This window comes from Anabrus simplex, chromosome 7 (genome assembly GCF_040414725.1).
Source record: "Anabrus simplex isolate iqAnaSimp1 chromosome 7, ASM4041472v1, whole genome shotgun sequence".
Taxonomy (NCBI): Eukaryota; Metazoa; Arthropoda; class Insecta; order Orthoptera; family Tettigoniidae; genus Anabrus; species Anabrus simplex.
The window spans coordinates 219,634,679-219,662,247 of NC_090271.1; the positions used below are offsets into that span (position 1 = coordinate 219,634,679).

Consider the following 27,569-nt stretch of genomic DNA (forward strand, 5'->3'; position numbering starts at 1 on the left):
TCTGAGCCTCTAAGCCTGGCATAGATTTAAAGTTGTTAAGCAGTTCACATTTGCGTTGCTGCCAGTTTTTGCGTTCTCCAAGACTTCTTTGTTCAAAATTAGCAGCGACGATGTACAGAAGAAGTCTGTTATAGTGAGAATTCATAACGGCGAAACATTTACTCGCTATAGCAAATTGTCGTTATATCCGATTTTTTGTAAAAGTCGGGAAAACCCCCATACACATTAAAATCAGTATGAAATGGCATTCAGTTTGTTCAAAAACTGCGTTTTCGCAGATAATATCCACACTACAGCTTTTGTTTGTTGCTTTCCGAAATCCGATACTACGTGAAAGTGTGTGTTTAATTTCATTCTGAAAAATATATACCGGTATTACCGTATTTCTCCGAATCCAAGAGGACCCCCACTTTTTCCTTCAAAAATTTTTAATCAGGCTTAAAAGGTGCTTTGTAAAATCATATGAATGCCTTTCCTATACAGTACGCATTTTTAGACTATTTGTAGATGCTGAACATTGGCTTTAGTTATGCTGCATTTTTTGCGACTGTACAATTGTGCTTCATTTCAGCGGGCTTAATAACCATTAACTTAAAATTGGCATCATAATATCGAAGGCTATACACATTCCACGCGTCTCTACGATAATCCATCAGCAAAATATTCTTGCTTGCTATAAAACTGTTACCTACTTTCACTCAGCGTCAGATATAACTGGCTGCCGCTACACGCATGTCTTGCTTGCCGGATTTGGCCAACTTCAGCGACTAGCGATGTATAGGTCTTAATCGCGGACTTTGAAAGTCAGCGAACGAGTTTACTACGCCGCGGTATGGCAATTCCGCCCTTGCATTTTTGTGCACATACCTCACAATTTCATCTTCGACTTCTTTAAAGTGTCTTTGTTGTGGCCCATTGAATGCATTTTTTGTGCAGTACGCATTTTTAAGCTATCTTTGTCTTCACGGTAAAGCCGAATATTGGCTTTAGTTAGGCCTATGCTTTTTTTTTTTTTTTTTTTGCACGTCTCACTGACACACGTTTTATGGCGACTACCGTATTTTCTTGCGGCTGCACAATTATTATCCTTTTTTTTTTGCACGTCTCACTGACACATATGTTTTATGGCGACTACCGTATTTTCTTGCCGCTGCACAATTATTATACATTTCCGAGTGTTTAATAGCCATTAACTTAAAATTGGCATCATAACATCGACGAGAACCCGTTGAAAATTTGCCGACAATACCTGTTCCACGTATCTTTACAATACGACGATTCATCACGAAAATATTCCTGCTGTCTGTAAAACTTAATTTTACTGAACGTCAGGTACAGCAGACGCGTTATACCTAACTCTGCTACTGAGTAGTCGTGGCCTTTCTAAGAATTCGAAGGCTCGCATGTTTTGATGCCATTCTGCAGATTTGAGAAAAGTTTTTGTAGAGGATAATAGAATGTCATTCTCTTTCCACTATTTCCTGAGATCCAGTGACATTACACATAGGCACTGTACAACCGGTCGCCCTCTGCTAGCGATGTATGATAAAGAGGCGGTCGTTTATTGTCAACGAGTTTTGTGTGTGCCAGCACGGGGGTGAAAAACAAAGTGATTACTGCAATAGTGGCCAGTGGTGTTCATTACTATCAGGCTGCGAATGCGAAGCGATCCTTGATTTTTCACATGAGATTCTGAGAAAAAAACCATCGTCTTGGATTCGGAGAAATAGCCTACGGTATCACTCCAGAGGCTTCTGTGGCAAACATTTCAGTTTTCTTCTTCAAACGGCATCACCTAACCTAACTGTATATGTATCACGAAAATCTATTAGAAACGCATGTAGAGAAATGATAACCTCCTGACATGGGAATAGCTTGTGTTGTTTATAAGTTTCATTTCCGTATTGATAGATATTACTTACAAAAAACAATATGTATATGAGTTTCCACCTTATCAATACAAATTTATTTTACATTAAGCAAGTAAATATAGTCAAGACTAGTTTCGACCCCTAGGGGGTCATCCTCAGTTGACAAGCGTTAAAAATGTATTGTTTACAAAAACATCACATTTAGTGGTAAAAGCTTAAATTAATTTGAACCGATCATTAATGTTGGTATGTCTGGTACATGATTGACTAGTGTGCATCATCCATGAAGACACATATTTTGCTACTACCATCCAATTTTTAGGTTATACAATGTGGAATATACATGCATTTATGCAACTCAACAGTGGCAAATTTAACAATGTACATTTAAAGTTGGTTCATAAATTACACATTGGCTATTGATTAGGACGTTGGTTTGAACACTTTTGACTAGAATGTCAATGTAACACCTTGCTGGCATATATCTTAGATGCTAAAATCAGTTTGTAAAATCTGTTACTCTTGATTGAGTCTTAGTATAAAGTTAAAATTTTAAATGAAAGCTATTTGCTTGGTATAGGCATTAAATAATGCTGTTAAATGGACGTAGTGGTAAGAGCTTAAATTGATTTAAACCGATCATTAATGTTGGTTTGTCTGGTACATGATTGACTAGTGTGCATGATCCATGAAAACACATTATTTTACATGCTACCACCATCCAATTTTTAGGTTATACAATGTGGAATATACACACATTTGTGCAACTCAATAGTGGCAAGTTTAACTATGTACATTTAAAGTTGGTTCACAAATTACACAAATTGGCTATTGGTTAGGACATTGGTTTGAACACTTTTGACTAGAATATCGATGCAACACCTTACTGGCATATATCTAAGATGCTAAAATCAGTTTGTAAAGCCTGTTACTCTTGATTGAGTCTTAGTATAAGGTTAAAATTTTAAATGAAAACTATTTACTTAGCATAGGCATTAAATAATGCTGTCAAAATGGACATCTAGTTAAAACAGTGGTATATGTATGTCATATATGCCTGGTTAAAAACACATTACATTAATGTTATTGATATATGGTGCAACATGTACATTGTTTTTGGAACAAATGGGGTTGACGAATTTTTCATAACAGTCTTAGATATAGTGTTCTAATAAAATAGGTGCGTAAAAATATTTGTATGTACAAAACAGTTAGCATTTAAATAATCCGCTGTAGATCGGGTAATGCTTAGATATATATCTGGATATATATTAGGCAGCTACTAATGTTGGAGTTATTATTAATATTTCTAATAACTCCAACATTAGTAGCTGCCTAATATATATCCAGATATATATCTAAGCATTACCCGATCTACAGCGGATTATTTAAATGCTAACTGTTTTGTACATACAAATATTTTTACGCACCTATTTTATTAGAACACTATATCTAAGACTGTTATGAAAAATTCGTCAACCCCATTTGTTCCAAAAACAATGTACATGTTGCACCATATATCAATAACATTAATGTAATGTGTTTTTAACCAGGCATATATGACATACATATACCACTGTTTTAACTAGATGTCCATTTTGACAGCATTATTTAATGCCTATGCTAAGTAAATAGTTTTCATTTAAAATTTTAACCTTATACTAAGACTCAATCAAGAGTAACAGGCTTTACAAACTGATTTTAGCATCTTAGATATATGCCAGTAAGGTGTTGCATCGATATTCTAGTCAAAAGTGTTCAAACCAATGTCCTAACCAATAGCCAATTTGTGTAATTTGTGAACCAACTTTAAATGTACATAGTTAAACTTGCCACTATTGAGTTGCACAAATGTGTGTATATTCCACATTGTATAACCTAAAAATTGGATGGTGGTAGCATGTAAAATAATGTGTTTTCATGGATCATGCACACTAGTCAATCATGTACCAGACAAACCAACATTAATGATCGGTTTAAATCAATTTAAGCTCTTACCACTACGTCCATTTAACAGCATTATTTAATGCCTATACCAAGCAAATAGCTCTCATTTAAAATTTTAACTTTATACTAAGACTCAATCAAGAGTAACAGATTTTACAAACTGATTTTAGCATCTAAGATATATGCCAGCAAGGTGTTACATTGACATTCTAGTCAAAAGTGTTCAAACCAACGTCCTAATCAATAGCCAATGTGTAATTTATGAACCAACTTTAAATGTACATTGTTAAATTTGCCACTGTTGAGTTGCATAAATGCATGTATATTCCACATTGTATAACCTAAAAATTGGATGGTAGTAGCAAAATATGTGTCTTCATGGATGATGCACACTAGTCAATCATGTACCAGACATACCAACATTAATGATCGGTTCAAATTAATTTAAGCTTTTACCACTAAATGTGATGTTTTTGTAAACAATACATTTTTAACGCTTGTCAACTGAGGATGACCCCCTAGGGGTCGAAACTAGTCTTGACTATATTTACTTGCTTAATGTAAAATAAATTTGTATTGATAAGGTGGAAACTCATATACATATTGTTTTTTGTAAGTATGGGAATAGCTTTCCGAAATTTAACTAGACGCAAGAAAATATAAACTATCCTCTGAAATCAGTGATGTACCCTGTTATATCTTGAGGTGTATCACATTTTTACTTAATTTCAGTAGATATACGGTATACCATTAAAATCAAGAGATCGTTTACTTCAGCCCTTATTTTTAACGAGTTAACAACTGCTATCAGCCACGTTATTTACGCCTTCATTACGAAAACGTGTTATCCTCTTTCATTTCGAATTTTCATTAGAGAACAGCAGTCGACGTGTATTACTAATCGACTCCAATATCGTCTTCGAATGCACATAGCGCGAAAACTATACCGTACCAAAGGTGATTGATCGCATTTTGAAGCAAACGCTTCAGTTTTGTTATTCCAATAGCGTCACCTATCCTAACTTATCTGTACTGTATATATGATGAAAACATACTTAAAGCACCAGTAGAGAAATTATAACCTTCTCGCTATAAATTTACATGATAATAGCCTTTCCGTAGTTTAACGGACGCGAGAAAACATAAATTAACCTCGTAATCAATGACGCACTCAGCCATATCTTGAGGTGTTGGCCTATCTCATTCTTACTTAATTGCAGTATTTAGCATTAAAATTAAGCGATAGTTTATTCAGCGATTATCTTTAACGAGTTAACAACGGTTGCATGTAACTAATCTCATTATTAGTCCCGTATTGAACTATGCTATGATATACTAACAATTTGTTGGTTATTTTGCTCCACCTTTTCAATACAAATTACAGTTTGTGTTGCTAAGTTGTAATGTTACAACACTAATTTACCGGGACATGTTTCGCTTTTATTCACAAGCATCATCAGCCTATACAATTGCCTCAAGGTTTGTCATATTTGGGTTGTTGTTACAAATTTCATTACATTGAATGTAAATCTAATTTTAGTGATAACAACATTTAAAACAATAATAATATACACATTAAAAATTATGACAATATGATTTGCAATGTTAAAATGGATTAACTCTTAATTCTAAAACACATTGACGTCCAAAACACAGTTTTTACAATTTGAAAATTTGGCTAAAAATTGTTTGTAATGTTAAAAATAAAATTGATTCAACTATAATTTGGCATTAAAATTTGAGTCATAAATATAAATATTGGATGTTAATATATAGGAGCCATTGTTTCTGAAGTGTGTTGGTTTCTAGAATACAGTAACATTTCAGTATTGAGAATTTTAGTTAAGAATTGTGCTCTCTAAATAATGTTATTTAAAAAGACTGTAATTTTGCATTATGCGTGATTAGTCATGATGATGATAATCTAGAATTGAAATCTTGGGTTCGTTGGAAAATGGCTTCTAGATTTGATGAGGCTTGCTGCTGAAGTTTGGCAATACGATCAGAGGAAGTATTGACATATTTAATTCTTGTTTGTAGCGACCAGACTCTCCATTGGAAGTTGATTGTTTTGATGTAAGTTATGGTTAAAAGGGGCTTCAATCCAAATTTTGAGTACCGGTATCTGATTATGTTTCTTTCGATTTATGGAATGGAAGAAGCATCTGGAACAAATGGAAATGAACTTAAGTAATATTGTGTGTGTGCGTTGTGCTTATAATGTGAGTGTTGATGTTGCATTATCACTTACCCTTTTGTCTGCTGCTACAGAATCTTGTGGGCCTTATTGCGTTACTGTGACTATTGTCTGTTGTGGCTCTACTCCTTGTGTTGTATGTACGAAAGAGCTGTTGTGAAGGGCGGGTAGGGGGTTGAGCGGAAGAGATATCTTATCTGTTGTCAAGGTGGGGGTAGAGGACGATCCTGCAGGCGGGGCGTTAAGCTTTGGCGTGTTATGTGGAGGGGGACTTTTTTGCGTTGCCGAAATGGTTTCGGTTGTGAGTGTATTTAGATTGAATATTTTAAAGAATTTGCTTTTATCTGATTTGAGATTTCGTAATAATGTTGGCAACTGCTCTGTTAAAGGACTTTTTATTTCGACCGCGTCATTCAAGTTTTTTCCCTTATTCAAGTATTGATCCAAATAAATATATATGTTTTCGAATTCTGTCATTAGCTTCCCCTTTTCGATTCTTTTGATTATTGTAAGGTCTTTGTCTATTGAGGTGTAATGATGGCCGGTTTCTTTCATATGATTACTCATTGCGGAGTATTTATTGTGTTTTGAGGCATTAAAGTGTTCCATGTATCTGGTTAGGAAACTGCGTCCAGTTTGGCCAACATATGAAGATTTACACTGTGCGCATGTTAGTCTGTATATTCCGGAGCCTTGAAATTTGTTATTGTAGGCATTTACTGTGTTATGGTTAAAAAATAAGGTTTTGCTAGTGTTATATGTTTTAAAGGCTATTTGCATATCTCGTTTTTTGAGTGGGTTTGTTATTTGGTGAATCTTTGAACTGGTGTAAGTGAAGGTTGCGTATTTGGATATTTTAGTCTTTTCCGGTGTGAGGTTTGTGGCTATTTTGAGCTTTACTTTGTTGATGATTCGATTTACTATGTCTGCTTTATATCCATTGGCTAGTGCTAGTTCTTTTATAAAATTTATTTCTTTTGTAAAATTCGCGGGTGATAAGGGTATTTTGTAGGCTCTGTAGACCATACTGAAAAAGGTTGTTTGTGGGATTTGGGGTGGAGTGAGTCATTTCTTATTGTTATTGGCGTGTGTGTTGGTTTTCTGTATATCTGATAATCAAATTTGGATTTTAAGCGTGTTACAGTAACATCTAAATAATTCAATGAGTTGTTTTTTTTTTTTTTTCATCGTCTTTGGTAAATTTTACGTATCTATCGATGTTGTTTAAAAATTCAAGGATTTTTTCGCTGTTATTTTTTCGGTTGTCTGTTATTACAAATGTATCGTCAACAGATCTCAGCCAAAGACAGATTCGTTCTATGTTTGGTTTTATAATGCTATGTTCTATGTTATCCATATAAATATCCGCTAATATTCCCGAGCTGCGGTCACCCATGGCTAAACTTAATTGATGGTAAATTTTATTGTTAAAGATGAAATAGTTATTACTTAGTACGAATTTAAGTAGTATAATAAATTCATCTACTTCTAGCTTACTTAAGTTGCTATATTTGGAAAGGTCTGAGTTAATAATTTCAATCGTTTCTTTAATGGGGATATTTGAATACATATTGGAAATGTCAAACGAGCTCATTCTATGGTGGGGTTGTAAGTTGAAGTTTTTTAATCTTTCGCAAAATTCAATTGAGTTTTTAATTGAGGAGTTACTCTGGAACTTATAATGCTTTTTGAGGAACTGATGTATAAATTTTGATATTTTATATGTTGGGCTATTTCTGCTGTTTATAATTGGTCGAATGGGTGTATTGTTTTTGTGTACTTTAGGTAGTGCCTTTGCCTTGGGTAATGTTGGGTTCATGTTGACCATTTTTTGTTGTTCTTGCTCGTTAAATAAACAAATTGAATTGTTAAGGATTGTTTTTAGATTCCTTTGAATTCTAGAGATCGGGTCTTTATTTACTATAGTGTAAGATTCATTAGAAAAGAATTCTTCGGTTTTTTTTTTATGTAGTCACTTATTTACTAGGACTATTGTTTCGCCTTTATCTGCCTTAGTCACGATAATGTCGTTATCTTTTATTTTTTTCTTTAAATCTCTTATTTGTTTTAGGAGGGTCTGGTCGGAATTAGTTTTCATTTCTTTTACTAAACTTGGGAGTTTCTTTTTTACAAAATGGAAGAATTAACTATCACAATAGCGGAATCTGAAGCAAATATAGGGAAACTTCCAGCAGAAAAAACAAAATGACATTAAATATGAAGTAAAAAAGAAACTCCCAAGTTTAGTAAAAGAAATGAAAACTAATTCCGACCAGACCCTCCTAAAACAAATAAGAGATTTAAAGACAAAAATAAAAGATAACGACATTATTGTGACTAAGGCAGATAAAGGCGAAACAATAGTCCTAGTAAATAAGTGACTACATAAAAAAAAAAACGAAGAATTCTTTTCTAATGAATCTTACACTATAGTAAATAAAGACCCGATCTCTAGAATTCAAAGGAATCTAAAAACAATCCTTAACAATTCAATTTGTTTATTTAACGAGCAAGAACAACAAAAAATGGTCAACATGAACCTAACATTACCCAAGGCAAAGGCACTACCTAAAGTACACAAAAACAATACACCCATTCGACCAATTATAAACAGCAGAAATAGCCCAACATATAAAATATCAAAATTTATACATCAGTTCCTCAAAAAGCATTATAAGTTCCAGAGTAACTCCTCAATTAAAAACTCAATTGAATTTTGCGAGAGATTAAAAAACTTCAACTTACAACCCCACCATAGAATGAGCTCATTTGACATTTCCAATATGTATTCAAATATCCCCATTAAAGAAACGATTGAAATTATTAACTCAAACCTTTCCAAATATAGCAACTTAAGTATGCTAGAAATAGATGAATTTATTATACTACTTAAATTCGTACTAAATAATAACTATTTCACCTTTAACAATAAAATTTACCACCAATTAAGTTTAGCCATGGGTGACCGCAGCTCGGGAATATTAGCGGATATTTATATGGATAACATAGAACATAGCATTATAAAACCAAACATAGAAGGAATCTGTCTTTGGCTGAGATTTGTTGACGATACATTTGTAATATAACAGACAACCGAAAAAATCCTTGAATTTTTAAACAACATCGATAGATACGTAAAATTTACCAAAGAAGACGAAAAAAACAATTTATTGAATTATTTAGATGTTACTGTAACACGCTTAAAATCCAAATTTGATTACCAGATATACAGAAAACCTACACACACGCCAATAACAACAAGAAATGACTCACTCCACCCCAAATCCCACAAACAAGCAACCTTTTTCAGTACGGTCTACAGAGCCTACAAAATACCCTTATCACCCGCGAATTTTACAAAAGAAATAAATTTTATAAAAGAACTAGCACTAGCCAATGGATATAAAGCAGACATAGTAAATCGAATCATCAACAAAGTAAAGCTCAAAATAGCCACAAACCTCACACCGGAAAAGACTAAAATATCCAAATACGCAACCTTCACTTACACCAGTTCAAAGATTCACCAAATAACAAACCCACTCAAAAAACGAGATATGCAAATAGCCTTTAAAACATATAACACTAACAAAAACTTATTTTTTAACCATAACACAGTAAATGCCTACAATAACAAATTTCAAGGCTCCGGAATATACAGACTAACATGCGCACAGTGTAAATCTTCATATGTTGGCCAAACTGGACGCAGTTCCAACTTCCAATGGAGAGTCTGGTCGCTACAAACAAGAATTAAATATGTCAATACTTCCTCTGATTGTATTGCCAAACTTCAGCAGCAAGCCTCATCAAATCTAGAAGCCATTTTCCAACGAACTCAAGATTTCAATTCTAGATTATCATCATGACTAATCACGCATAATGCAAAATTACAGTCTTTTTAAATAACATTATTTAGAGAGCACAATTCTTAACTAAAATTCTCAATACTGAAATGTTACTGTATTCTAGAAACCAACACACTTCAGAAACAATGGCTCCTATATATTAACATCCAATATTTATATTTATGACTCAAATTTTAATGCCAAATTATAGTTGAATCAATTTTATTTTTAACATTACAAACAATTTTTAGCCAAATTTTCAAATTGTAAAAACTGTGTTTTGGACATCAATGTGTTTTAGAATTAAGAGTTAATCCATTTTAACATTGCAAATCATATTGTCATAATTATTAATGTGTATATTATTCTTGTTTTAAATATTGTTATCACTAAAATTAGATTTACATTCAATGTAATGAAATTTGTAACAACAACCCAAATATGACAAACCTTGAGGCAATTGTATAGGCTGATGATGCTTGTGAATAAAAGCGAAACATGTCCCGGTAAATTAGTGTTGTAACATTACAACTTAGCAACACAAACTGTAATTTGTATTCAAAAGGTGGATCAAAATAACCAACAAATTGTTAGTATATCATTAACAACGGTTATCGGACACGTTATTTATGCATTTATTACGAAAACATGTTCTCTTTCATTTCCCTTGCGGAAGAGCAGTCGACAGATATTACTAATCGACTCCGACATTGCCTTCGAATTTAGATGAGAGAGCTTGATGGTGGGCATAGGGAGAAAACGATATGGTACGGAAGATGATCGATAGCATTCAGTATAATGAGTGGGTGCATAAATATCGGCATTGGAAAAAATCGAGCGCACATAATCGCTCGTAATAACGGATGTGTCAGTGATAGGGCTCTCGCTGTAACCGAAGGATAATACACAGTTTAATATAGGAATTTTGAAGGGACGGACGAAAGTTATCTTTATAACAGGGTTCTCGTTATATGCCGTACACGCTTTAGCGGACTTCTACTGTATTTTCACAAGATTAAGATTTCCTCAGAGTCCCATTAGTTAGGACACCCTCATCAGTTAATTGATGCTAGTATAAATCTGAGATTTTTTTGTGATCCATGTTATACATACCAATATGTCATAACATTTCTAATAGTTCACTGCTGCCTAGTACTCTTTATGGAAATCATTGATGCACATGTTAACTTCATCATGATTTGATATGTCTTTCTCTCCATTTAGCAAATAGCTGTATATTTTTCCTTTCTTATTTTCTAAATGTTGAGTGTTCATCGTCAGTTTGGAAGAAGAATGTCACAAATCAAAATTTGTCATTATTGTTACTGTATTTTCTCACATAATTAATGCCCTTGCTTAAGTTACGCATCCCAATATGTTTGGGTCCAAAGTGGAGAAAGATAAATGCTCACGTATTTGACGCACCCACTTCTTCAAACTTCCATCATGCAGCTCCGGATGCATTTTGAAATAAAGATGTTAATTACTTAGGTAGCAGCTTTTCTATCGCAAAACTAGGCATTCCAAATACCGGGCAACGTGCTGTTGTTATCAGCTGGTGGGAAATACCACTGCACTAGTTCAGTGAGAGAATCAGCCCAGAAGTGCAAATCTACCAAGTCACCAACATCTTTAAAAACCACGATGTAAAAGTAGCTTTCAAAACAAACAATAGGAATGCACAAATCTTACATAATGCCACATCCATAACCAAGTTCAATAGTTATTCAAAATCAGGAGTATACAGGATCACTTGCAACAGTTGTAATTCTTCTTACGTCGGAAAGACCGGGAGAAATTTTAAGATAAGGTACTCAGAACACGTCAATGCCCTGAAACACAATAAATTTTCAGCTGTAGGACAGCATATGCATGACTATAAGCACAAATTCACAGACATAAAACAAGATATGGAAATTCTCAAAATCAACAAATAAAGGACCCTCCTTAACATTACCGAAAGCTGCTTCATACATTTAGATCAAAATTTCAACCCAAATCATAATCTTAATGAAATTTCAGAAAAACCAAATATCCTTTTTGACCTTCTAATTCCCATTTTCAGCAATGTCAAACCAACAAGTCATAATTCAGTTTTTCATAATATTCACAGCACCTTTTCTCAACAGCCATTCCTTTTTCCCACATCCTTCAGCCTCACCTTAATACCCCCTCCCCCACCCCCTTCCCCAACCCCCGCTCCTTCCTTTTCATTTGAATCTCACAACAGTTAGTCTGAAGCATACTCAACAATAGACCACACACCTCATGCTGTATTGAGAGGTAAGTCTCATATAACCTATGCCATCTAACTAACACATTCTCTCATTCAATTCATTAATTTAATTTTATCTAATTTATCAGGTTAACTTCATGGGCACCACAATGAATTGCAAAAATTTTATACCAGACACAATGTATCTGTGTTAACCACATCTTCATGTGCTGTCCTGACAATGTCCAACAACATTTCAGCAAGATTTAACAAGCACCATGAGAGCATCTCATTTATTACTTTGATTGAGTATGAAATAACATCTAACAGTTCCCCATCAGCTAGTGGTTATTTACAGCGGTGTCTAATGGATTACATATAGCTAACACCACACAAATGGATTTGATGACAAACTACAGGATCAACATTTACCGGTTCCCATTTACTATTGAAATATTAATGATCAGCAGTATTAGAACTAACAGTTCTGTGTAAACCTATTTAGTAGGGAATTTAGAGATTCAGTAGATGATTGTCAAGAGTTGGAAACCGAAACAGAAGATAGAGAGGGAGAGAGACAGAGGGAAACAAGAAGCTTCTCATTCACAAACGAAGATATTTTCAGAGAAATCCAACTGCTTCAGCAAGGAAAAGCTGCAGGAAGTGATCAAATTACTGGGGAGGTATTAAAGACAATGGGGTGGTACATAGTGCCTTATTTAAAATTTCTCTTTGACTATGTCATAAATAATAGTGTAATACCAAAGGAATGGAAGGAATCTATAATAATACCAATTTATAAAGGAAAGGGTGATAAAAGGAAACCAGAGAACTACAGACCAATCAGCCTGACCAGTATAGTTTGTAAAATTCTGGAGAGTTTAATATCGAAGTACATCAGAGGGATATGTGATGATAAAAATTGGTTCATGAGGAGCCAGTATGGATTTAGAAAGAAATTTTCTTGTGAGGCACAACTGGTGGGATTTCAGCAGGACATATCAGATCAGTTGGATTCAGGAGGTCAGTTAGATTGCATAGCCATAGATCTTTCCAAAGCCTTTGATAGAGTGGAACATGGAATATTATTAAAGAAATTGGAGGGAATAGGATTGGACGTAAGGGTTACACGTTGGATAAAAGCATTTCTAAATTCAAGGATTCAGAAAGTCAAAGTAGGAAATAATGTATCGCAGGAAGAGAAAGTTTGGAAGGGAATTGCACAGGGTAGTATAATCGGTCCGTTACTTTTCTTAATATACGCAAATGATTTAGGGAACAATATAACATCAAAAATAAGATTGTATGCAGATGACATAATTGTTTATAGAGAAATAAACAACATTGAGGATTGTTCAGAATTACAAAGGGACCTTGAAAGTATCCAACAATGGGTTGAAGAAAATAATATGAAGGTTAATGGAGGCAAATCAACTGTTACAACTTTTACAAACAGGAGCTTTAAAACTGAATTTGAATATACTTTGGATGAGGTAGTTATCCCAAAAGATGGCAAGTGCAAATACTTAGGTGTGAGATTTGAAAGTAATTTGCACTGGAAGGGTCATATTGATGACATTGTTGGGAAAGCATACAGATCATTACATGTCATAATGAGGCTACTTAAAGGATGCAACAAAGAATTAAAAGAAAAAAGTTACTTGAGTATGGTTCGTCCATTATTGGAATATGCAAACAGTGTTTGGGATCCTCACCAAGAATACCTAATAAAAGAAATAGATAGTGTGCAGAGGAAAGCAGCAAGATTTGTAACAGGGGATTTCAGGAGAAAGAGTAGTGTATCAGAAATGTTAAAGGAACTTGGGTGGGAACTTTAAGTAAGAGAAGGGAGAAAACTAGACTTACAGGATTATATAGAGCCTATACAGGAGAAGAAGCATGGGGAGATATCCGTGAGAGGCTTCAGTTGGAAAATAATTATATCGGCAGGACTGACCACAAATATAAAATTAGAAGGAATTTTAGCAGAAGCGATTGGGGTAAATTTTCATTCATCGGGAAGGGTGTGAAGGAGTGGAACAGTTTACCAGGGGTAGTGTTTGATCCTTTTCCAAAATCTGTACAGATATTCAAGAAGAGAATAAACAGCAACAGAGAAAATAAATGAAGTGTTAGAGGGCATTCGACCGGTGCAGGTTATTGTAAATAAAAAAAAAATGTGTGTGAATAAATTAATTCCATCCCCTGGTCTAAGGAGTTTGGACAGCCAAAGTAGGGGACTGCCTGTAGGGGTGAAGTACAGTGGGGACTTCGAGGGCCCTGGGACCGCTAGGGTAGCTGTGAAGGCCCTTCAGGAACTCTGAAAAGTGGTGGCAAAAGGGGCTCTGGTTAAGACACAGCAGGTCGTTATGCTACTTAGGATCCAGAACGGGTAAAAAAAAAAAAAGTAAATAAATAAATGCAATGTAAATATTAATGTTATACCAGTTTTATAGTATCATTTGAAGCAATTCCACATACTGTATATCAGTTGACTATATTTGTAAGTAGTACAGGAGATATTATAATTAGAATTTTGTAAACAATATAAATTTATTAAGGATGAGCTGTGTGTTTAATAGAAAACATTGTTAGCGTAAATTGTATAATATTGTATTATAGGAAAAATTTTCTTCTCTTGTTAATTTAATATTTAGTGCTTGACAATAATGTATTTTAGTGTACCATTTGCCACCGAGGTAGACACCTCATTTGCAAATAAAGAGATTTTGATTTGATTTTGTGTATATAAATTAATACTTGAAATTATTCTCAATGATGAACATACTCAAGATGTTAGAACCTAGTTCATTTTCAAAATTATTCATAATTCCATCCCAGTTTTTAATGTCACTTTGTATATATTTGTTTTCATTTGTTTTATGTCAATTGTGTGCATGTACATTTGTTTAGTTATTACTGTCGGATTTTTTATTATGGACACTCGAGTTTAGGCTTTAATTACAAACGAACCAATAGGCCTATGGAAATTCGAGTTATACCAATATTTTCCTTGTTTAATTCTACGTTACCGTATATAAGACGCATTGTTTTCGACGTTCATTAAATATTTTTTATTTGTGGTTGTAATAAATATTGCCCGGGTTTTTGGCTTCTTCTGTACGATGCGCTCACTTAGGAATATATACAAGGAAAACGACTTGTCTGATTCTAATGAAATTTTTATATGTTATAACCACATGTATTTGTAGTGTAATATTCAAGTTACAATTTTTTTCAACCACCCCGAAAAAAGTTCTTATCATTTTACTAAAGCAACTCTTTCTCAGCCCAGGATAAACGTACAACAGCAAACCTGGGCTTATTTTGAAGCACGCAGTCATGGTTATCAGTAACTACAACAACTGTAACCGTACAGAGTGGTACCGAATTTATGAAGAGTAATATTGAGGGGAGGTTTTGTCCACGTCAGACCGTGCGATTAACAGCAGGCCGGGTGGTGAAATTGGGCGCAGTGTTGCCGCGTTCAGTAGTAATCACGCGCGCAACGAACACAGTACGATCGCCCCGGGCAGTTGTGAAACGGAATGCCCGTGACCTTGGTTTGTCCGGAAGCCATTTTCAGTTTTCCTATGTTCTGCATGTTGACCACGTCACTTCAAGATGCCTCCGAGACCGCCGTTATCAGAGGGTGAACTTGCAATGATTGTTGTTGTTTTTTTTTTTGTTATTTTTTTTTTGTTATTTGCTTTACGTCGCACCGACATAGATAGGTCTTATGGCGACGATGGGAGAGGAATGGAAAGGAAGCGGCTGTGGCCTTAATTAAGGTACAGCCCCAGTATTTGCCTGGTGTGAAAATGGGAAACAACGGAAAACCATCTTCAGGGCTGCCGATAGTGGGATTCGAACCTACTATCTCCCGGATGCAAGCTCACAGCCACGCGCCTCTACGCGCACGGCTAACTCGCCCGGTAGGCCTTAGTTTCAAACGCCGGTAAAGAAGCTGGAACAACTGACTAAACGACTTCGACCAGATGTACAGATTATTTGGTTACCAGTGGCCCATTGCGAGCGTAATCCAATCGAGCTCATTTGGGCTTACGTAAAAGGGAAAATAGCAAAAACAAATATAGCGAACACATTAGAAAATGGTAGAGGTATGGAAGCAATTTACGCTTTATGCCGAGAAGCCTTACGTACCGTGATCCCTGAACTCTGGAAACAAGGTATTAAACACGCGAAAAAAATTGAAGACCACTACTGGGGAAAAAGATGGACTGTCTACAAATGTCCCTTATTTGGAGTCAGTCATAACATGAATGACAGCAGCACCGATTCTTCGGAACACAGTGATTTTTCAGACGAAGAAAATTGATAGAATTAAATACCGTAAATATATGTAGCCTAAATAATAATTCAAATAACTCTTGTAAAAATTGTACAGTGTGATATTTCTAAATTAGGAAGTTGACCATTTTTAAACCTGCCGTTGAAGGTCCAAAGCCCTTATGAGAAAAGGTGATGGGAAGTGGAATTTATAAGAGGAAATAAAATTAAAGGTTGAAAGTAAACGAATGAATGTAAAGGAAAAGCTGTGTTCGTTGCGCGCGTGAATACTACTGAACGCGGCAACACTGCGCCCAATTTCACCACCCGGCCTGCTGTTAATCGCACGGTCCGGGGTACACAAAACCTCCTTTCAATATTACTCTTCACAAATTCGGTACCAAACTGTACTGTTACAGTTGTTGTAGTTTCTGATAACCATGGCTGAGTGCTTCAAAACAAGCCCATGTTTGCTGTTGTACGTTTATCCTGGGCTGAGAAAGAGTTGCCTTAGAAAAATGATAAGAACTTTTTTCAGGGTGGTTGAAAAAAATCGTAGCTTGAGTATTACACTACAAATACATTTGGTTATAACATATAAAAATTTCATTAGAATCAGACAAGTGGTTTTCCTTGTATATATTCCTAAGTGAGCGATTCGTAGAGAAGAAGCCAAAAACCCGGGCAATATTTATTACAACCACAAATAAAAATTATTTAATGAGCGCCGAAAACAATGTGTTTTATATACGCTAATGTAGAATTAAACAAGGAAAATATTGGTATAACTCGAATTTCAATAGGTCTATTGGTTTGTTTGTAATTAAAGCCTAAACTCGAGTGTCCATAATAAAAAATCCGACAGTAGGTGTTTTACATTAAGGCTGAAGATGGCCAGCTCCGGCCGAAACTAGTCCCTAATTAATGTAATTTAGAATATTACATATTATAGTATTGAAAGGTGGACCATTACTACATTAATTTAATAATTATATTGTACTTACAATTCAGTACGGATCAGAACCATGAAGTTTATAACCTATGACATAAGAAAGTGCCCGATGACATCATAACGCAAGTACGATTATATGATGAAACCAAGTGTTGTGTCCAGGTCCAGGATGGAAGATCAGGTTGGTTTGAAACGAAGAGTGGAGTCCAGCAAGGAAATTGTCTTTCGCCACTTCTCTTCATAATGTTAATGGATGAAGTTTTAAAAGCAGTTAAGAGAAAGGATCCAATAATTAATGCCCTGGTTTTTGTTGATGATGTAATGGTATGGGGTGAGACAGAAGCTGAAGTACAAACTAGACTAGATCTCTGGCATGAAGCTTTTACAACCTTAGGTCTCAAAATCAGCAAAACGAAGGCAGTTGGCTTGGTGATGAGTAGAAACTCTCCAACTGTTCATCTAAGAATTGGAGATGAGGAGATGGATATTGTAGACAACTTCCAGTATTTAGGTAGTGTTCTGTCATTAGACAATACCATACATCAAGAGATTAGTAAGAGAATACAGAAAGCTTCCAAATTCTATCACGCTGTAGGTCAAATACTTTGGGATGAAACATTTCCGTTAGTTTCCAAGATCAGCTTGTACAAAATATATCTAGTACCTAAATTGACATATGGCCTGGAAGCAGCAACACTTACTGGACCAACAAAGAGTTGTCTTCAGGCAACAGAAATGAAGTTCCTCCATTCTTGTCTACAAAAAACAAAAATGGATAACATAAGGAATGTGGATATCCGACAACAGCTTGGATCGGAAAGAAGCTTGCTGGAGACTGTAGAAGTGAAAAAATTGCAATGGTGGTCACATGAAAAGAATGAACCCTCACTGGACTCCTTTGAACACAATGTTCCTGAGAAGAGACCAAGAGGAAGATGTTTGGGAAAAACAGATAATGAAGGACCTTGAAATTAGAGATGTGAACTGGTGTCACATATATGAGCAGCATCTGTGGATGGATAGAATAAACTGGAGGAGGCTCGCCGGCTTGTTGGAGCCAAGAAATGATGATGATGATCATGAAGTTTTCTTTACTCATTGATATGGTGTTCTTCTTTGAATTGTAAAAACAAAAGATTGTGTTATGTTGTTTTATTCTTTGATCTGGCTACAATACAAAATAAAAATAGGTTTATAGCTGCCTTGTACATCCATGCCATTTCAAAACTGGAGTCTATATGATCATACACACCAGTACCTCGTTTATCTGGATTAAGTGGGACCGGAACTGACAAAACAGTACACATAAAATTTTCATATTATCTATATTTCCGATAATCCGTATCAGTTGACATGACAAACCTAGGCCTAAAGACCCTCAAAGTAGTCCCCTGCTACTGACACCACACGCTGCCAACGATATGGGAGGTGCTGAATACCATCTGCCTCAGCATTTGCCGCACCATGTGTGAATCGGGTCACCTGTTGGTTCACAGCATTAGCAGTGTCCTCTCGTGTTGCAAACCGCCTACCACGTAGTGATTCCTTAATCTTTTGAATGAGATCAAAGTTACAGGGCGAAATGTCGGGAGGTTACGATGGGTGTTCCAATTCTTCCCATCCCCAACGTCGCAGTAACTGCTCTATACACTCTGCTTTATGTGGTTTTGTATTGTCGTGCAGGATTATTGCACTGTCCACAAAATCCGGATGTTTCTCCCGAATGCCACGTCGTACCTGTTGCACCAGGAAGTCCCTGTAGTACTATACGGTCACTGTTCTGCCATGTGGAACAAAGTGGCAAACAATGACTCCCCTGACGTCATACGCGACGATCACCATCAATTTGACTGGGGAAGGATTCTGACGGATCTTATGCCTCTTTGGTGATCCAGCGTGTCGCCACTCCGTGGACCGACATTTTAGTTCTGGTTTGTATGCCCTGGCCCAAAATTCATCGATGGCAATTATTCGTGACAAGAATTGATTGCCGTCCTGTTGCCAGCGTGCAAGGTGGTCGGAGCATATTGCATAGCGCACCCACCTTTGAACTTTCGTCAGTGCATGCGGTACCCACTGCAATGCGATCGCGCAATATCCTGTGGACGGTGTGTTTCTCAATGCCACTTGCGCTCTCTGTCTCCAGTAGCGTCCATCGTCTGTCTTCATCCAGGAGCTGCTCGATGACGACACGTGCCACGTCGGTCATCCCGAACTTTGCTCATCACTGGTTGACACACGTCCTTGCTGAAACTTTCCTACCCACCATGCTACTGTATGGTATGGTAGGGCATTATTCCCAAGGGTTTCCACTAATTCACTGTAACATTCCATCGCATTTCTCCCTCGGAGAACGGCTATTTTGATGTAAGCGCGCTGCTTAACACAGGTTACTTCCATCTCGCATGACACTCGCCAACTGACTGATTTCACAGCCCTCGCTGCGCTATTACCAGCTATCACAGAGCCATCTGTTGTTCTGCATACATACTATATCTGCAGAACTTCCACACGACACACCCTTCCACACGACACACATGTTTGTGATCTGTTCACTTATCTACAAAAAAAAAAATTAGTTGCCATGACTTTTGCCTCAATCCTTGTATAAGAACACTTTTCTTACATTTACGACTCTGTTTTATGTATTAAATTAATGTGTGAGTTTTTTCTGTTTTACATTTGCATAGCATCTGTGCGCAGCGTGATCACTAGGGGCCGTATTGTTCGGTAATAACGATATGCACAAGTTTTTTTGTATTTTCTTTCTTGTCTATATATCACTTCCCAGGTATTAAAAATACCATATTTTAGCAAAATGAACTCGAAATATTGCAAAATCTCATTTATTGCGTGAATTGTACAAATAATCACAAAATATACACCACTTGGTGCAAAATATGCGAAACAGCACCGGAAGAGCTCTCCAATAAACGTTTAAGTGCTTCTGAAAACTGGACTAAGATAGCACTGTATATTCTCTACAGAAATGCAGACAAAGCGGTACGCAATGTGTGTTGAAAGTATGTGTATTCAGTTCTGCGATTTCTAAGACAGTCGATAAAAATCAATATCTGTAATCGATTACAGCAAATAGCGTTGTGGTCATAGATACAGCAGTGTGAAATGAGAGTTCGTTACTTACGAACATTTATCGGCAAATGTCCAACATAAAAATCTGAAAACAGAAGTCACAACAGGTTTTTCGAGGGCCGAGGAATACAACAGTGAGGGGTTATATGCATTTGATGCTGCAAGATTCTAATGTAGTGTACCAGTGATACTCGTAAAGTGGAAACATGCGATGTACACCGCAGAGAATAGGAATGAAGCAAATGAACATAATTCTAAGTGGCAAATAACAATCGGCGATACTGTACAGATCGTAAAGGTGTTGAAAAATTATAGAGAGAAATTTGTAAGACACAAAAAAGGCATTCATGCAAGCCAAAATTCCTCTAGAAAAATAAGATAATTCTGGCATGAGGAACAGAATGAATATAAAAGGAAATACTGTCCTTACTGTAAAATATGATGGTATTGGTAGGCCTATTGTAAATAAATCGCCTGTTTGAGTAGTAATAATGTTATTGTTTTTACGTACCACTAACTACTTTTACGTTTTCTGGAGACGCCGAGATACCGGAATGTTGTCCCGCAGGAGTTCTTTTATGTGCCAGTTAACTAGTGACACGATTCTGACATATTTGAACTCCTTCAAATACCACCGGACTGAGCCAGGATCGAACCTGCCAAATTGGGGTTAGAAAGCCAGCGCCTTAACCATCTGAGCTACTAATCTCCGACCGGGGAAAAAGAGCACATCCATGAACATCTTCCAGGGCTATATGACTTCGCAAAATGCAATGAAAGCCCATCTGGTTGAGGAAGTGAAAGAAGACAGTGTTAGCAAAGTTTGAGGAGGTTTTTATACAAGACCACAGTGAATATCCTTCCAAGTTTTCGCAAGCATTATGGTTTCTGACATCTAATGTGGTCAGTGAGAGGAGCTTTTCTGCTTACACAAAGATACTTTCTGACTGTCGCACAACTCTGCATCCTGATAATGTTGAAAGTATTCGGGAGATAGTAGGTTCGAACCCCACTGTCGGCAGCCCTGAAAATGGTTTTCCGTGGTTTCCCATTTTCATACCAGGCAAATGCTGGGACTGTACCTTAATTAAGGCCACGGCCGCTTCCTTCCCACTCCTAGCCCTGTCCTGTCCCATCGTCGCCATAAGACCTATCTGTGTCGGTGCGACATAAAGCAACTAGCAAAAGATAATGTTGAAACCGTGCTTAACTTGTACCGTGGAGACAAGTAATTCGGCGTCTAAAAATGTAGGCTATGTATAAATGTATATCACAGGGCAGATCATCAAACTTCATTTCGAAGTATCAGTGTTTTATATATTTATTTCTACAACAATTTGCATATTTGGTTTTTCTAGGATTTAATAACAATGATACAGAAGTTTACTTTAAAACCCCTTATCACAAAATTAGTTATTTTTACCCCATACGCTACTAGAAGGAAGATTTAGCAGAAAACATCTATCATTATAACAATTTGAATATTGAATTTTCACGACCGCATTGTAATCGAAACAGACTTTCAACGTATTAGGTCGTGTTACGTACATGTAGTACGTGTTGAAGAGATGTTAAGTACAGAACAAAAATGGCCAGCCAGACACCTAATTGATCACAAAGACATTTTACTAACATCAATTCTGCCTGTGTGGTTGCAGTCTGGGATTCTAAATAGGCCATCAGTTTGTCCAGCTACATCGTTGCCTCTCCACGAGTCATTATTTCTTCTGATGGAGCACCAGTTTCATTTTTGAATTCACCATCATTCGTCATTACTTGCCGAGGAACAAGAGGCCGTAGCCTGAATTACAGTAATTTTTCAACTAGTCATTTACGTCATTCTCATCATGCCCGTGCATCCGGAAATGCGTGCAAATGTGCCATAGATGTTTCCAAGACTTTTAAATTATCATATCACTAACTTGATCCCATGCAGATGCGATCGTATAAATAATGTTTTTCATATTTATTGATTTCAATACCAAAATTACACCATATTACCCCTCTCCTTCAATCAGTTTGTTGAGCAGCTGCCTCCTGTATAACCGCTTGATGTTTTCCAATACACCCAGGTTCATTGGGTGCAACACGGCTGTTACATTAGGTGGCAGAAATTTCACACGGATATCACCACTGACCAACTCTTCTACTCCCGGATGTGATGGTGCATTTTAAATGAATAAAATGGCCTTCAGTGGCAAACCTTGTTTCGTTAAAAACCTTTTTACATCCGGCACAAAGTCTTCTTGGAACCAGTTTTTGAAAGTTTCACTGTCCATCCATGCATTCTTTTGGGATTTGTAAGAAACCGGCAAGGCAGATCAATTCACATTTTTAAGAACACAGGGATTTTTTTATTTTGCTAGTAACAGGAGAGGAAATTTATGGAGGTCGAGTCATAAGTCATGGCAACTATTTTTTTTCTCACGAACAGGAGACAACACGGAAAATCTAAGATATGCATTTGGAAATGTACGGTATGTACTTGCGTATGATGCCACTAGATGGTGTTTGTAAACAACAGTGAGGGTCTAAGCATGCCCCCAAGTTCAGTGTGTGAGTGAGAGCATCACAAAATGGAAGTCAACAAGCAGGAACAGTGATCATATATTAAAATTGCGGTTCTCCGCTTCAGAAATGCATGCCAGTGCCATGCAGAGTTGCAGAGCTGACTATGATCTAATCCCCAAAGTCATGAATTCATTACGTGGACAACGGTTTGCTAACAGGACATCGTAACGGCATTTTGGAGAGAGGTGTCGCACGTTAGCGATACACATGCAGCACCTTCCCATCGCTGGCAGCGCACAGTGGAAACCTTGTGTGATTATGTCGAAGGTCTGTAACCAGTGGAGACCTGTCTTTTGTACGTAGTCTTGTGTATTTGCTGTCTGTACCATAATAAAACAATGTTTACCAATGGCCTGGGTTCTGTCCCTTTCGTACGAGAATCTCCTGAAGTCAGAATTTGTCTTCAGGCACTATGCATAAGTACATGCCCTATATTTCCAAATGCATATCTTAGATTTTTCCATGTTGTCTCCTGTTCGTGAGAAAAAAAAATAGTTGCCATGACTTATGACTCGACCCTCGTATATCCTCCAGATGCATTAGCGCATGCCATAATTGCAATGCGATCTCTTCTTTTATAACCCTTTGCCAATTCATCTAATTTAGACGCTAGTGTCTTGTTTGGTAGCATGCGATAAAACAGCCCAGATTCATTGGCATTATATATCTGATCTGGCTTTAAGTTATCAGCGCAAATAATGTCCTGAAATTCCTTTATGAAATTGTCAGCACCGACTTTATCCTCTGAAAAACTTTTTTTTGCTATTTTCTTTACGTCGCACCGACACGGATAGGTCTTATGGCGACGATGGAACAGGAAAGGCCTAGGAATGTGAAGGAAGCGGCCGTGGCCTTAATTAAGGTACAGCCCCAGCATTTGCCTGGTGTGAAAATGAGAAACCACAAAAACCATCTTCAGGGCTGCCGATAGTGAGGTTCAAACCCACTATCTCCCGGATGCGAGCTCACAGCTGCACGCTCATAACTGCACAGCCAACTTGCCTGGTCATCAGTCACTGAAAGCTGGCGTATGCCACGATGAGCTTTCCACCTTTTCAACTAACCCTGACCGGCTGTGGAGTTAGGATCTCTATTTGCTAGCCTGCTGTTTAAACTAAGCTCCTTTTCTTATAAAATCGGCCCTGAAATCGGAACACCATACTCTCTTTTTCCACTAAACCACATGAATAATGCATCTTCTAGAGATTCATTTCTAGCTTTCTTTACTGTGGCACGATTTTCTAAATTATCTTTCGTCATAATTTTAAAGCAGAAGTCTTCAATTTCTTTTGGGTTTTTCTTCCAAACAGTCACAGTTGAAGTCCCTACGCCATAATCTACAACAATATTTTTTCAAAAGTTCTCCTTTGTCCAGCCTGTTTAATGCTTCTAACTTTTTGTACATGGAAACAACCACTTTTTTCCGTTTTGAAGCCATTTCATGCTTACTCAAACAATACAATACTGCACAGGAAAATACTGTAACTGTTCAACGTGGTGTTAACCTTCAGCTACTGATGTGGTCTCTCTCAGACTACTGTATATGATGACTCATTCCCTTCCTCTTTCATTGTTTTAAGCAATCACACAGCGGGTTAATATTGAGCAACGATGTAAATCCGAGATAACGTCTGCAGTAGCAGATGAGTGACATAGACTCTATGTCAGCAGAACCGTCATTAAAAAAGTGATTGAAGAAGTGACTAAATAGTGTTTACCAAGCGGCATAGCTCTGCATGCTGAGGCATGTTAGTAGTGCGTTGCATTCAGAAGAGTGTGGGTTCGAATCCCACCTCGGCTGTCCTGGGAATGGTTTTCCACAGTTTCCCATTCTCAGCTTCAGGCGAATGCCAAGACGGTACCTTTGATAGACCATGGTCGAATTACTTCCAATTCCTGTCCTTAACTATCCTTGGCAGAAAAGAAATTCAAGAAGAGTCGACCCCATAAAAGAAATACTGAACAAGTAAAAATAAATTTTTATTATTTTCAATCTAGATTAACGAGGTTCTTCTATACTCATAAATTTCTAATAACAGGACACATCCAAAATGAAGGTGACTGTGCCCGTTCAGTTATTGAAAGACATATCAGCAGATGTAAGAAATCTGGACCGATCTATGTGCCAGAGCAGTATGTGACCCTTAAAAGGCAAGGAGAGAAAATGGGAAGACCTTATTCTGTAGAGGAAATATGTCATGAAAATTTCTTTGATCTTAAAAATCTTGCCACATAGCTTGGTACCAAGAACTTCAACAAACCGGTTATTGTGTCAGACATAAAAGTGCTTATGGTTCAGGAAGGGCAGCCTAGGACACTATTTTATAAAAGAATTTATGAATACAAAGAATTTTTCACAGTGTTTTATCTTCAAGATGCCAACAAGCTGAAATTCCTTCTGTGAAGCTCAATAAAGCTTACAGACATTAAAAAAAATTAAAAAAAGGAATATTACAGAGACCAAAAAGCAGGGATTGCTCTCTTTGCTTAAATAAAATGTTGTACCAAGATACAACTATGACTTTTATAAAAATTTGTAGTTAATGTGGCCATGAGGTAAATGCATCTGGTTCATTTTTGATGCCTTTATTTCTGTATTTTTCATAAAATAAACAATATTACAATTTTGTAGTTATTGTGTTCTATTTGTTCCATAACTTGGCAACAAAAAATAATAATTGCTTTTGGTAAAGACTATCATAAATCAAAATTAGGTGTGATTTAGCGAAGAATCATGAAGTTCCTTAGCTCTTGAACTTAAAATCCTCACAATTACTAGATTTTAAATACACACTAATTTCAAATGCTTCTCCTGAAAATTAATGTTTTTTTGAGATGTGACGGTGTTCTTCCAAGCCATGGTTCATGCTTAAAATTTATAAGCAGTTTATGTAACTTACAGAGATGATTCTTTTGTTAGAATAAATTGATGTGTTAAGAAATTTATATAATTTGTTCTGGTATCTGTATCCTTGTTTTAAACCCCCCCAGATTAGGATGAATGATTTAATAAAACAAATATCTCCCTCCCTCCTTCTCTTTTATGTTTACTTACATGAACAGTTTGTTTCAGCTTTGTGCTAACAGTTTGCATTTTGTTCTTGTAAGGCTCTATCAGCATCAGACCTGAGTCTCGTTGTGTTTGTCTGCGAGAAGGTGAACCCTCAACAAGTGTTTAGCCAGACGCCATGCCCGTTACAGCAAGCTGTTCTTCTTTCCCTCATCCAACAGCTTTCTGCTGACATGACCACCCACACGGAACTTAAACACAAGTAAGATATTTGTGAATTTTTATATAAATTGATTTATTCGTTAATTTTTTAAGCCAAAATAGTAATGTTTATTCTTCTGTTCAAGTATGATTTGTTTCTAGAAACAGCTATATTAGCTATACTAATATATAAAGCGAAGCTGTGAGTTTGTGTATATGATTACATATTTCATAAATCTCAGAAATTACTGGACTGTTTAAAAGAAAAAAAAAAGATTCCTACTTTTTAATTATTTCCATACGGTCATGTGAGATATCATTTTGAAGTCTGTACAATATAATTTAACAAGATACAAGCTATTTTGTAAGGCAAGGGAGTTCAGAAAATTTTGCCTTGATAATCATTAGACTGAGTGAAGCTAGGGCAGACAGCTTATATTGATATATACAGTAAAACCTTGTTAATTCGAAGTCGTTGGGACGCAGAAATCGGACTTCGAATTACGTGATTTCGAATTAACCGCCAACACGTACTTCGGAAATGCCAACCCTTGCGGCCTAACAATATATTCTAAGACCCGTTACTGCATGCAGTTAACATTGATTCACAGTTTAAAGCTCTCAAATATCATGGAAAAAACTATTTCCAAATGTATACAACAAGGTGCATTTACAGTAATCAAATAATGCACTTGGATAACTCGCCGGCAAACATAACCTCACGCAATCAAATCAAAAGAAAGAAAACATGATTGAAAGACGAGGATAAATCTATACTGGCTCCCCTGTGCAAGTGCTTTATTAATTGGATTACTGTACTGTATGCAATTTTGATGCCTTGTACTTACACGGAATGTACCCGATGTCCTTAAAACATCGCAGCTCATCGAACTTTCCTATGACGAGGGGAGAAAGTCCGTCCACATTACAACAGTACAGTGACTATACTTGTACGATTTCCCGCCATGGCATTTCTAAAACCCATTAATGTATGCAATCACCTCGGTTCTCAATTTAAACTTTTCAAATGCCATGGCAAACACTATTTCAGAAATTTATCCAACAAGGTGCATTTACATTATTCAGATAATGCCCTTGTATAAAACAATGACAAACATAACCTCATGCAACGAAAGGAAGAAAACACGATTCAAAGACGAGGAAAAATTATGCTGGCTCCCCGGTGCAAATACTTTACTTTTTGGATTAGGCCTACTGTACTGTCTGCATTTTTAGATGCCTTGTACTGGCATGGAAAGTGCCCGACGCCCTTCAACATCGTGGCTTTTAGAACTTTCCTATGGCAGGGGAAGGAAGTCTCTCGCTTCCATGTGCACTGTGCACTGCATAGCAACAAAGTACATTTGCCGGCTG

General features: G+C 36.5%; 1 protein-coding gene across 6 annotated transcripts in view; it reads left to right on the forward strand.

The window, feature by feature from the left end:
• Ge-1 (Enhancer of mRNA-decapping protein 4 homolog Ge-1) overlaps window positions 1–27,569 on the forward strand; it is a 320,261-nt gene that overhangs the window by 259,628 nt on the left and 33,064 nt on the right. For all 6 annotated transcript variants that reach the window (XM_067151567.2, XM_067151568.2, XM_067151563.2 and 3 more), the window contains one exon: window positions 26,093–26,256. In XM_067151567.2, coding sequence (XP_067007668.2) covers window positions 26,093–26,256 — 164 coding nt within the window. The remainder of the gene's footprint in view (window positions 1–26,092; window positions 26,257–27,569) is intronic.